The sequence below is a fragment of the Opisthocomus hoazin genome, chromosome 4, assembly GCF_030867145.1.
Source record: "Opisthocomus hoazin isolate bOpiHoa1 chromosome 4, bOpiHoa1.hap1, whole genome shotgun sequence".
Lineage (NCBI taxonomy): Eukaryota > Metazoa > Chordata > Aves > Opisthocomiformes > Opisthocomidae > Opisthocomus > Opisthocomus hoazin.
The window spans coordinates 9,492,316-9,504,360 of NC_134417.1; the positions used below are offsets into that span (position 1 = coordinate 9,492,316).

The window sequence follows — 12,045 nt, forward strand, 5'->3', positions numbered from 1 at the left end:
TAATTATTCTAATTTACTGTTTGTTTGGATTCAGCATTCACAATTTTTTACTACAATGTAAATTAGGCAGTGAGTGCACATTTTCTTACCTTCAGAAATGGTTTTCATAATGTGAAGGAAACACATAAGAAGGCTTCGAGTTTCAGCTTGATCCAACTTGTCAAAACGCAGAGTTGATCCAATCAAAGACAGAGGTCTCATGATCTGTTGAATTGACAGCAAAGGGCCTCGTTAAGTATAGTGATAAGTTTCCACCTCTAGTAACAGTTTTCAACATTTGCACATGTACCTTTTCACACGTGTCAGTTCGCTCACTGTTTTTTTCATTGGTACTTGGGTTAGATTCAAGACTTGCTAAGGAAGCTCTGGAGTCAGCATGGTTTGCTGCAGAGATAGCTATTGATGAAAAGGCTGTAAATGAAAGTCATAGCAAACATGCTAAACTAAAACATTTATGGATACAAAAACTAACAAGAAAAATGGAAAACTTAAAATGTGTCACATGCTGGATGGACACCAGTGCTTTGAACTTCCAATAGCAAAGCTATTGATGAGTATGTTTAATACTGAAAACATGCAACAAGTTGACGTAAAATGATTCAGTTTACTGTTATTCATGGCATTAAAATGGCCTGTTGCATTCTCTAAGGTCTGACCTAAAGCCATAAAAATCAGTGGAAAGATGCCCATGCACTTCCCTGAATTTTGAAATGAGGTTTGGAGGAAGTGAACGAATAAGTTGTATTTCTACCCTTCCATTAAGTCTGGAAAAACTAAGAATACTTGCCTCCAAGAGACTTCAGGAGTTTTCAGGAGAAACCTTGGAATTATTCTTAAGTCAGGCAGAAACTGCAAGTATGAACTCGGGCACAGGGATTTGTGAGAGCCTGAATACTGGCATCATTCCAAAGCAGGAGAGTAAGTGAAGCAGTGGAAGAAGAGCCGCTTCACAAGAGAAATAAAAACCAATCCAAAAATACCCAAAGAGAAGAGAAACATTGCATACCATGTTTCTCTGAATATCGTATAAAATGGATGAATGATATCCTCTGTGAATACTAAGCAGAAAGCACGATGGATTGAGACACGCAGACATCTGCCTGCGCACGTGATCAATCGGTCATTTATACCTGCTATGGAGTTCAGAACGTCTTTGGAAAAGGACGTGTCCACAGAGTTCGCATGCTTCATTGCTGTCTGGCTCTGAAATCCTCCGGCTGTGCTCAAGTCATCCCTAGATCCCTGTATTTTGAAATAAACAAAACAAACTCCTATAAATGTTATGACTCACAACTTTCATGGTGACAGCACATCCGATCAGCTTTTCTTAGACACTGACCTTGGAAACCTACTTTCAGCTGTTTAGACGTTGACAGCCTTAAAAGATCAAGGTTTACTATAACACATCAAATAGTTACTTGCAATACAAAATCCTCCCATAGTTGTAAAGGACAGATAAGTCTAACTGTGTTTACATCTTAATTGGGCAAGGAGTATCAACTGCTGTTAGCAATGACCAGACGAAATAGGCTGCTTTGCTAGGACTGAAAGACGCCACCCCTCTGCAGGTATCCGTTTCTAGCTTTAGAGCAGGGCTATGATTATAACACATCTAATCATTTAAGAAATAAACAAACACGCTCTTTTGCATGCGCAGTTTAAACAGACATTTTCCGTGGTTGTAAAGCTTTTAGGATGTTTCTGTACCCCTTCCCTCCTTTCGCTACTTATACACATTCCCTCTGCCTCCTGGTATAGTTCATCATCCCTCTGTTGTGCCAGTGAAACTGCTTGTGGGTCCATGATGTACCCTGCAAAGAATCTGTGGGCGATGGGGGTTTTCTTTATAACAATGTCTCCCGGCCACCTGCCGAGGGACCTGCCTGAGCACAGGGTCCTCAGCCCCAGCCTGTGGCACCAGGGCAGAGGTACCGGACGGAGTGGCTGGGGCTGCAAACCTCTGAGTTTCCAGCCCTGGGACAGCCAGTGTCCAGGGTCTGTTCCAGACCCACAGCCTGTACCATTCCAGTACAGACTCCCGGAGCCCTGCAGGTGCTATGCAAATCGAGACCTTCCAAATGAAACATTATGGGTGCAAACAAATCAGCATTTCTCAGAACTGTGTTTCATTAATTAATTCATGACCAGCATAAACTTGGACCTCATCCCACCAGAGTGACTGGGTCAGACCTCAATTTGATCATTTCAGTGTTCGGAAAAATCACATGAATTACCTGATTGGAAGTATTGATATTGAAAAGGAACATATCCTTCATGTAAATCCTCGGCATATTGTCCAAAAGCATTCCATAGAGTGGCATGTACAGGTTTGCTATTTGTGCCTGTTTTGCCTAAAAAAATAGAAGAGACAACATAATCCTGAAGAAGCTAATTAGCGTATATGCTGATGGCTAAGGAAGTTTCAATCACATTTAACTACTGTACAAACAAGCAAATGAAAAAGAACAAACAGTTTCTTTACCGGCTCTGCGTATCGATCATCAAATGAATGCTTTGCCATTAAGTTCTTAAGCACAGCCAAAGCTAAGTGCCTAATATCCTGGTCCTCTTGCAAGGCAAAACCAACCTCCCGCAGCAATATTCCAATTAAGAAATGTTTACGGCAAAACTCATTGGTCAATGTGTACTCTGGAATATCTTGGAACAGAATGGACAAGAATGCTTAAATTAATACATAGGTTGCATTAAAAAACCCTCCCGCATTTTCCAAATTTTCAGTAACTTTTATTGATTTAATCCACTGTTAAAACTTGATTTCCTGATCTGTCCAATTCTGCTCCCTCAATTATTAGAATGAATTAATCTAATATTAATATTCTTGAAATCATGCAGGTTTTCCAATTTAATAATGAAAGACAATTGATATACACATACCTGTATAAGAATCTCAAATGTTTTGCAGACAATAAAACTATTCACTTTGAGGCACAGAGGCACTGTTGCTCCCATATTCTATCTAGAAGAGTTCTAAAATACAGAGAGATCCAGACTAACCCAATTTTTGAAAATGGTAAATAATTTTTGCCTAAGTCTGCCACAGTTCAGCGGCAGCTGTCAAAGTAAATCTTGAAGCTCTTGATGCACAATTCTGTTTCCTCCTTATGCAGTCATTTTGTTCATACCTGATGTTCGATATTCCTGTGTTGATTCTGAAGGTGTCACAGGGTCTTCATTTTTCATGAATAGAAAACAAAAATAGGCAAAAATCATGCATATTATTTTACTTATTAAGTGTAAAAATATAATTGTTTTGTATCTTTTTTTTTTTTGTTTGACTCAAATTTGAATGAAACAGTTTCTACTGTTAAAGAAAGCTTTGAGTGTCAGAACTGAACACACTTTTTGGTTGTGAAAACTGAAGCAAAAAGAAGACGAGGGCCCATAGTCTGAGAGATGATGCCTTCAGTGGAAGACACCTTCCACTCTCAGTAACTTAAAGGACCACATTTCAAGTGAATTTCCCTGAGGCCACAGAACTGTCAGAACTGGGAATTCTGTCCCGGGCTGAAATCCCAGTGCCTTTGAAACTAAGAGGAAAAATACCTAATACTGGGTGTTGGCCACAAAGTCAGGTTTGAAATAGCAGATTTCAATGCAGGAGATGGAACGCGCAGCAGGGCTTTGGGCATAGGCAGGGTGGCTGAGCATAGGCAAAAGCCTGTTCACGCTTCTCTGCAAAACAGGGGTTACACACAGCATCTCCTGCCTTGAGAAGCAGCTCAGGAGGTACTACTAACAGATCCTGACATGGGCCTGCCATGCCTCACTGCTCCAGGTAAAACACTGCAATATGTGGTGACAATGTAAAGGTCAGGCTTGCCAGAGGCCAAGAACTTGGGAGGAAAGGGCTATTCTGTGGGACTCGCCTACCAGTCCCAGAGATACTTGGGAGGCAAGAGTACCAACAGCCTGTTATCTGTGAGATGGATGTGTCCAAACTCCCACTGCCTGCCCAGTTCAGATCTTCCCTACAAAACAGGGGCTGCCACAGGGACAAGTCATGCTCCCCGCAGCAGCAGGAAACCCTTTCCCACCTAGCAGTTTCACAACGTTCTTATCACCGCCCCAGCCCTTCCTGCTGTACCTGTTCAACCTCCTCCCTAGCTCATCAACTCCCAAGGCTACTGCAGCTTAGTAATTAGTCCTCATAAATAGTCCAGTTCATTCACCTCAAAATTTCCAGTGAAAGTCACCTCCCACCTCCTAACTAGGCTGTCAGGGGTTGCACATATTTACACCACACTGAAACGATGTTATTTTTATCATGCTGCTTATGTACCACACCTGAAAAGCCATTTGGGCCTTTCATGCCTGATGTGCAGACATGATACTTCAGTTAATCATTAGCTGCTCTTTGAACCTCCTGATAATTTGCTGTTGTACAGAAATTCTTTTGGGGTGACGCCTTACCAGGAATGTTTGAAGATCGTATAGGCAGGCACAGAGGGATAAAGTGCTCATGGTGACAGACTTCTTGGAGAAAATCAAATTTGAACTGATGTAAAGTCTGAAAATCACAAGCAGCAATGGCTCAGTTCACATTAGAACAGGAGAAATGGTATGACAGAGCTGCACTACTCTTTATCTCTACCTCAAAACGCATATTCACACCAACAGTAAAACCTTATGGCTTGTTATGCCAAGCTGCACAAATAATAAACATTTGGTTTTCTTCTCTGTTATCAAAGGAACTTGTCACAGTTGAACAAGGTTTACTGGATTCCTCAACTATGATTTGTCATTGAAGATGCACTGATAAATGTAAGTTTGATTCAAACTCAATATTTAAGGCATGTTTAAAGCTACACTGGGTCTTCTGACGGTATGTACTATAGCATACAATCACAGTGGTATCTTCTCCAGTTCACATAAATTTGCGACCATCATAATTACTATGCCTGCCTTCTCTCTTTCTTTTTTTTTTTTCTGGTCAACCAAATAAAAAGTTTCAGCCACAGAGGCCAGGTCCAAAACTTATTGATAATGGTGAAAATTTCCTCTACTGATGCCAGTAAGTTGCAGCTCCCAGGGATTTTGGTATTATGTACTATTGGTATTGCTTGATATCTCCCTTCCAAGAAGCCATCCACGATCTTGAGTGGAGCTTTGCAACTATCTCAAGAACTTCTCATTCCCACTATAATGACGTGCCACTGAGATATAAAGATAATAAATGACAACCAGTAATAACTTTTTATTTCCATTTTCTCTTTCCATCTTTTCAGCTCACTGTTCCAAGTCGCAGAAAGCAGTCATTCAGCACTACCAATACGACACTGTATCGACGCAGGTCAAACATTTGCCCTAGCATTAAAAAGGGCCTGTAAAGGTCTTAAACTTGCCCTGAGTTTAAGTCTGCCAGTCCCTGACAATCTGTAGCATTTCTGTTGTCATCCTCAGGCTAGGACAGGTGGAACTTGTACTTTTCACAGTCTACTGAGTGGAGGATGGTGGGGAATTTTTCCCTGAAATGTTTTATTGCACCGTAGTACCTAAACAGGAATACAGCTGGACACACAATTCAGGGTCTAATGGCAAATAAAGAAATGAAGCACTTGAAATATGTTACCCAAGTGGAACTATGGCATTTTGAGGGAACATAACAATGAATTGAGTTCTAATGAGGTATTAAACTTGTGAATAAATAAATACTTCTCAAAATGAAGTTTACATGTCAAAATATGGAATACTGTGAGTGATATTTCTGTGGAATAGAAATTACAGGAAGGATGGAGAGGGACTTTTCACAAGGGAGTGTAGTGATAGGACAAGGCGGAAGAGCTCTAAACTAAAAGAGGGCAGATTTGGATTAGATATTAGAAAGAAATTCTGCACCATGAGGGTAGTGAGGCACAGGAACAGGTTGCCCAGAGAAGCTGTGGATGCCCCCTCCCTGGAAGTGTTCAAGGCCAGGTTGGATGGAGCTCTGAACAATCTGGTCTGGGTGAAGATGTCCCTGCTCATGGCAGGGGGGTTGGAACCAGATGATCTTTAAGGTCCCTTCCAACCCTTACCATTCTATGCTTCTGTGATTCACAATTGAAGTAAATTCAGACCGCAATGTTATATATCGATATACCCATACACTATTTATTCAAGGAGCAATATACTCTATTGAATTTTCTGAAAAAAGCAGTTAGATTGTAGTATAATCTTTCTGATACATAAACAACCCAGTTAAAGAAGCAAGAGACACACAGAAAGAAATCCCAAAATATGTTTTAATGACTGACTCTTGCTTAGGCATCTGATTGAAAAGGAAAACAATGCAAGGCTTCTCTTGAGGTCAGAAGTCTCTGGTTTTATTTTGTGGCTATTGCTTCCAAGTGCCACAAAGCCCGTTCCAGTGGCACATCTGTCTCAGATCCACAGTGATTCTGCTTCCACATGTCCTGACAGATGGCTCTGGGGGGAAGCTGGGTGGCTGGCAATGCGCATGCACTTGCTGCCAAGGAGGTGCTAAGTTCTGCTCTGCACGCTGACTAATCTCAGTCTTTTCCACTGGCCATTAATTAGCTTTTTAAATTAAATATCTCTTTAACTGTGGTTGAATGTATTCAGGGAAGTTTGACATGGGGAAACAATTTTCAGATTACATAATGTTATTTACAGAATTATAGACTTCAGGCTATGACATTAATATCGAGAGACTCCATTCTGCATCTCTTCCAGAGATCAGGTGAAAGATCTGAGTGCAGCATGAAGTCGGTTTCAGCAAAAACCAAAACAGACCTGGAGTAAATCTCACTCGTTATGTACAAATGCCCAGATCACCACTAAAAAAAATATAAAAAGTTAATGGACAAAATTTCCGTAAGCTTTTTTGGGAAAGATGAGTATATCTTGAATACGTTCTGTTATCTATCACCTTACATGCTCTGGTATGATAGCTCAGAAATCCAGCTGTGGAAGAGAAAAAGCCTGTGACTCATCCTGATGGATGAAGAGTAAAGGAGCCAAGCTGAATAACTTGGGGACCTCTTGTAGTTTGAAATTTATTGTTCAAACTACATTACTGATTATTGTAGGTATTATAGAAGAAATTTAAGCTGCAGAGAATTTTCCTCATGGCAAGTACAAACTAATTTGGAGCAGACTAGCCTTCTTGCATCATCAATGAGGTAAGAGCTTACCATTCACTCAAAGCAACTGATATCGTTACATTCTCACTTGAGTTTACACAATGGTAAACTGATAAATGGTAAACTGGTAAATGGAGTTCATATGCTCTTACTTTAATCTCCTCCAAGAAAACTACTGCCAATTGTTGCTGATATTTATAGACCAAATGACAAGTGTACTCTCCAAGAATCAAAGCTTAAATTCAAAGAATTTCTGACTGGTCAGCCTTTTGCATGCTTTGGTCTAAGCAGTCCTTGCAGAGCCTGCTCTCACAGGGCTCAGTAAGTAGCTGTTTGGACACGGCTACTTCCAGAAAAGGGGACAGATGGCTCAAAACCAAGAGATTTTAATACACAATCACAGTAAATGTTTTCACTGACTCCAGTTATGAGCATGGTGAAGCCATGGAATAGATCATAAAAAGTTTCAACATAACAATATTCTACTAGCAAGTCGCCTAGGAAAAAAAACAAAAACAACAAAAAAATCAATACTATACCTTGCTATCTCCTGTTCCAAACATACTTATATAATTGTTGACCATCTTGAACAAAAATCCACGATCCATAAATGTAAAACAGCGCTAAGAAAGGGGGGAAAAAAGAATTATGATTTTATAGCCCCAAAAGCAGTACACAGCCTCACTTACCTAGCTGTTTGCCTTGCGTCAGTTATAAACTGGAATTGTTTGCACAAGTGAAGTTAGTCTTACAGCAGGGTAAGGAAAACCAGGAAACTGGTGAATTTGGCTTGATTTATAATTTATTTTCAGTAATAATAAATTGATCACACGTTTCATTTTCACTGTGTCTACAGTCTAAAATAACTAGCACAGAGTACAGTGCACTAGGAGAAAGCTTATCTAATGAAAGTCATTCATGCACTGCAGCACTCGGTCACTAGGGGTGGTACGTGATGGGGGTGGACCTCAATATCTCCTTCAGTGACACAGCAATGACACTTGAGGAATCAACCCAGCCACAAAACTCGCTGTCTATGAGCTACACTACCCTTCTGGGAGAATATATACCACTACATTACTTTACGATGAGAACACTAATCTTGCTGAGCGATGAGGCTAAATAGCCAGCAGGTCTAAAGGTTTTTGAGGGCCTTGGTGCTACACTTACTGACATTATTTTCTTGCAGAGTCAGCCTACCAGATAGAGAATGTAATCTTGAATTCCCCCCTTCTCTGGTGTTCCTGAACTCTGTAAAAGTAACAAAGCCCCGAGCCTTCTGCCACACATCATTCAAACAACTCTGCTGCAATCCCAGCCTGGAGAAAGCTGTATGATCTCTAAGCTATGTAATTCTTTCTGGCAGACTAGACTTGAAAAGAAATTAAATCAGAGCCATATGCCGTATCATATAACGCAACATTACTGTCTTCCCAGCTTGGCTGAGTAACACACAAAAACAGCAAGCAAATCTGCAACACCTCCACAGGTGCCACACCACACAACTACTGACTAAGCCCCTCCATCCATGCTCCTGCCTCCAACCAGCACTGTCTTCCAAATGATGTAACACTATGGACAGATATAGCTCAGTGTCAGTATAAACAGCAACTGGGATTTCCATATGGTAGCGGCAACAGAGGACAACACAGTCGACAGTAAGTTTATCATTTATTTCACCTATATATGAAAGGAGAAAAATCCACCTTCAGTTTGTAGTTGTTTTCCTTATGACCTCCCAAGAACACTGCTCTCTCCTAATGCTGTGCTTCAATTTGTCATAAAAAGTTTGAGCCTGGGTTTCAGTGTGTACTATACACAATGTTCTGTACATTATTAATGTACATCATTCCATTAATGGAAAGGGGGTGTGTGTATGTGTGTCCAGTTTAAAGCTAGATTAAGTATCTGGCCACACAACTTATTGAATGACAATTTTCCCATGCTGCACAGCTAATTCAGTGCTGGGAAGATAAAAATGATTGAGAAATATTAGGACAAAACCATAAAACGCAACTCCTTTTAGTGACTTTTCCAAAGCATATATGTATTTTCTTGTATTTGGTAAATGAAAGGGCATTACGGAGTTAAAAAGGTAGGTTACAGTATTTCACGTAATACTTGCAATTTGCTTATTCTGGTTTGTAAAAGCTGCCCACTCTGGTTGTGAATAGGAAATACTGATGCACCCACAGTCATTCAGAGCTATACTATTTAAAGAAAAAATACCAGCTCAACTGTAACCACAGTTTCACTCCCTACCAAACATTTTTATCCATTTGAATGTAACGTAAGAATCTGCAAAATTTGAAAACTTGGGCTGTTTTAGAGAACAGGTATAAATGAATCAGAATTGCTTTAAAGCAGACTTAGATAAAGCTTTTGCATTCTCAAAGACCCAAGGGCACAGAAAAACTGAACTATAGGTAAACACGAAACTTCGAAATTGAGCCATCATTCACTCAGAATTGCTTTCTTTCCCTTTGACTAGACTAGAACAGTCTCAAGTTTTCATTAAGTATGGGCAAATAAGTGCATATTCTGTAATGACAGAACATCTCACCTTGAGAAATTTGGCAGTGCTGTAGTTTGCATTCCTGGTTTCTTCAAGAGCATCTTTGTACTTCCAAATAACATGGTCTGCTAAGACCATCACAAGTGTATCCAGCTCAGTTTGAAATGATTCTGGAAACCTCTTAGTTCGAGAAACCTAAGCAGGGAATAGATCATCACTTGAAAGTGTACGATGTTGCACATTAAACCTGAAAATACTTTCAGGCCAAAAATAAAGACAAAAAACCACAGGTCATTCAACACAGAAGAAAAATATTCCTAGAGTTCTATGTATCTATTCTAAGCATAACGCCCAATAGCAAGAATCTGGTCCATAGGAAAGTGGGAAACCTTATCCTCAGATTCCAGCACAAGTATACTAAAAGCATCTTTGATAATCAGACAGAAAACAGGTCAAAGCACTGATCTCCAGCTATGTAAGGTTTTCTCAAAGCAAAACAGAATTTCTAGACCATTTATTTGCTGTCTGGCATAATCACCTGTTGGGTAACTAGCAGAAATTAGAGAATTCTCGTTCCATTCAAAGCCACCCATTCCAAAGCTGACGCAACTGTATTTTTGGCCCACCAGTTCTGTGCCAGCAAGAGTAAGTTTGAGCCTAGCAGCTAATATGTTTTATACATTAAAACATTTGGTAAACCCAATATTTTACAAGTTATAACAGTATTTCTTCTTTTCAGCAGTCAAGAAGAAAAGTCCAGGTATTTGTATTTCCCAGGATTCCACATTTTATATTTTCCCTAAGAGACTGACTACCTACTGAGTTGAGATCACGTATACGCTTACCTTTGTTTTGTTTGTATCAACCAAGTGCTGCGCCACTGATTTTAAGATAATTGCAAAGAAGAACCATGAATGCTGTTCAAAGAAGGAAAAAAAGAGGTTAAGAAAAATTATCTGATAATTTCTTTACGATGCATTACCATTGCTTATAGATGGATTGCATTTCTCAGTAAAGCACATTGATAAACTCTGTGTGACAAATACATTAAAGAGCTTAAGTGCCATGTATTTGAGTAATATTGGATCATGTCCTCGAGAGAGCTGAAGCCATCTCAGGCACTTTATCACTGTGGCTGAGTGCAACAAGGAGCCCACAAACACCACTCCTACAATCCCTCCGGTCCGGCTGAGCCCTGTCTTCATTTTTTGTTTGCAGGTAACCAGCAGAAACGCGCGATGCAGAGAACCTCAGAGAACAGAGGCTGAGAATAAACTGCTTTGCTAGTTCCAGCAGACTGGTAATTTGGTCGAGAATAAGATGGTACTTGATTAAAAGATAAACAGTGATTCTTCAAACACTGTTTGTAATAATGAACAGGTAGGATACAGATTAATATCTGTATCCTCACATATCTCAGGAGGTATGTGAAACAAATACAATCAAAAAGCTTACAAATTGAAAAAAAAAAAACCCCAAACCATCACCCCACAACAAACTCAACCACAAGTACTTTTGTACTTTTGCAAGGCACAGGTTTCCTGCAGGCCAGCTTTTCTGCTTTTTTCTGCCTATTTTTGTTATTCCAATGGCTCAGCACAGGAAATAGGACTGGTTCACTTTAAACAGCTGAAATACTTTTTGCCACTGGGAACTCCTGAGATGGACTGGCGAGCTCTTATACCATAACTGACCGGCTCAGTGGTAGGGCTTGCACATGTATGAATTTCTTAGACCTGGTTTGACATGAGAAACCTCAGGAAACCTAAATCAATATCATTTTGGTCATTGCCAATCAAAGGCAGCTGAAATCAGATATAAATGTCCTACCTACAGATGAATATTCTCCCTGCACCTCTCAAAAATTAAAACAAAGTATCCTAAAAGTAATTGCTTACATCATATTGCATAGAATTAGGTTTCCAACTGAGACTGAGCTGTAACAGACAGAAGGAATTTTATTATGGAAACCATGGCATTCTGAGAAATGTGTTATGCTGAGAAATCAGCAAGTCTGGTAAGTCTGTTCTGTTGAATCCCTGCAGAATTCGATTCATGCAAAGGTCATACAGGGAAAAAGGAGAAGAGCAAGAGATGAGACAAGTTAGTTCCAGGCAGAAAACGAGTAGTAAAACTACAAATGTGCTAATTCAAGCTATCGTTCACCTTTAAAACCTGTTTCACTGTTACTTGTTCATTTAACTTCAGAAGGCCAGTCATATTCTTGGCCAGCTCCTCATGAACAGTCCTTTCTTCAAATGATTTGGTCCTGAACACATACTGAAGAAGAAAAAAAAAAATTATCAAAATGTACATTAAAACAAATATGAAAAACCTCAGCAGAAGATAAATTATTTATACACAACTAACAGCTGACAATCTTTGCCACCAAAATATCTTGACTGAACAATACATTCACAAAAAGTC

At 39.8% G+C, this 12,045-nt stretch overlaps 1 protein-coding gene across 10 annotated transcripts in view; it reads right to left on the minus strand.

Annotated features, from left to right (window-relative positions):
* The window catches only part of DOCK10 (dedicator of cytokinesis 10), a 168,637-nt gene that overhangs the window by 28,822 nt on the left and 127,770 nt on the right, over positions 1 to 12,045 (minus strand). For 8 of the 10 annotated variants that reach the window (XM_075417868.1, XM_075417870.1, XM_075417872.1 and 5 more), the window contains exons 26-36: positions 11,785 to 11,898; positions 10,464 to 10,535; positions 9,667 to 9,813; positions 7,643 to 7,726; positions 4,432 to 4,528; positions 3,144 to 3,188; positions 2,483 to 2,658; positions 2,235 to 2,351; positions 1,131 to 1,242; positions 290 to 411; positions 90 to 204 (exon numbers count right to left, since the gene is read on the minus strand). In XM_075417868.1, coding sequence (XP_075273983.1) covers positions 90 to 204; positions 290 to 411; positions 1,131 to 1,242; positions 2,235 to 2,351; positions 2,483 to 2,658; positions 3,144 to 3,188; positions 4,432 to 4,528; positions 7,643 to 7,726; positions 9,667 to 9,813; positions 10,464 to 10,535; positions 11,785 to 11,898 — 1,201 coding nt within the window. The remainder of the gene's footprint in view (positions 1 to 89; positions 205 to 289; positions 412 to 1,130; positions 1,243 to 2,234; positions 2,352 to 2,482; positions 2,659 to 3,143; positions 3,189 to 4,431; positions 4,529 to 7,642; positions 7,727 to 9,666; positions 9,814 to 10,463; positions 10,536 to 11,784; positions 11,899 to 12,045) is intronic. The other 2 variants (XM_075417874.1, XM_075417873.1) reach the window with 2 other exon arrangements.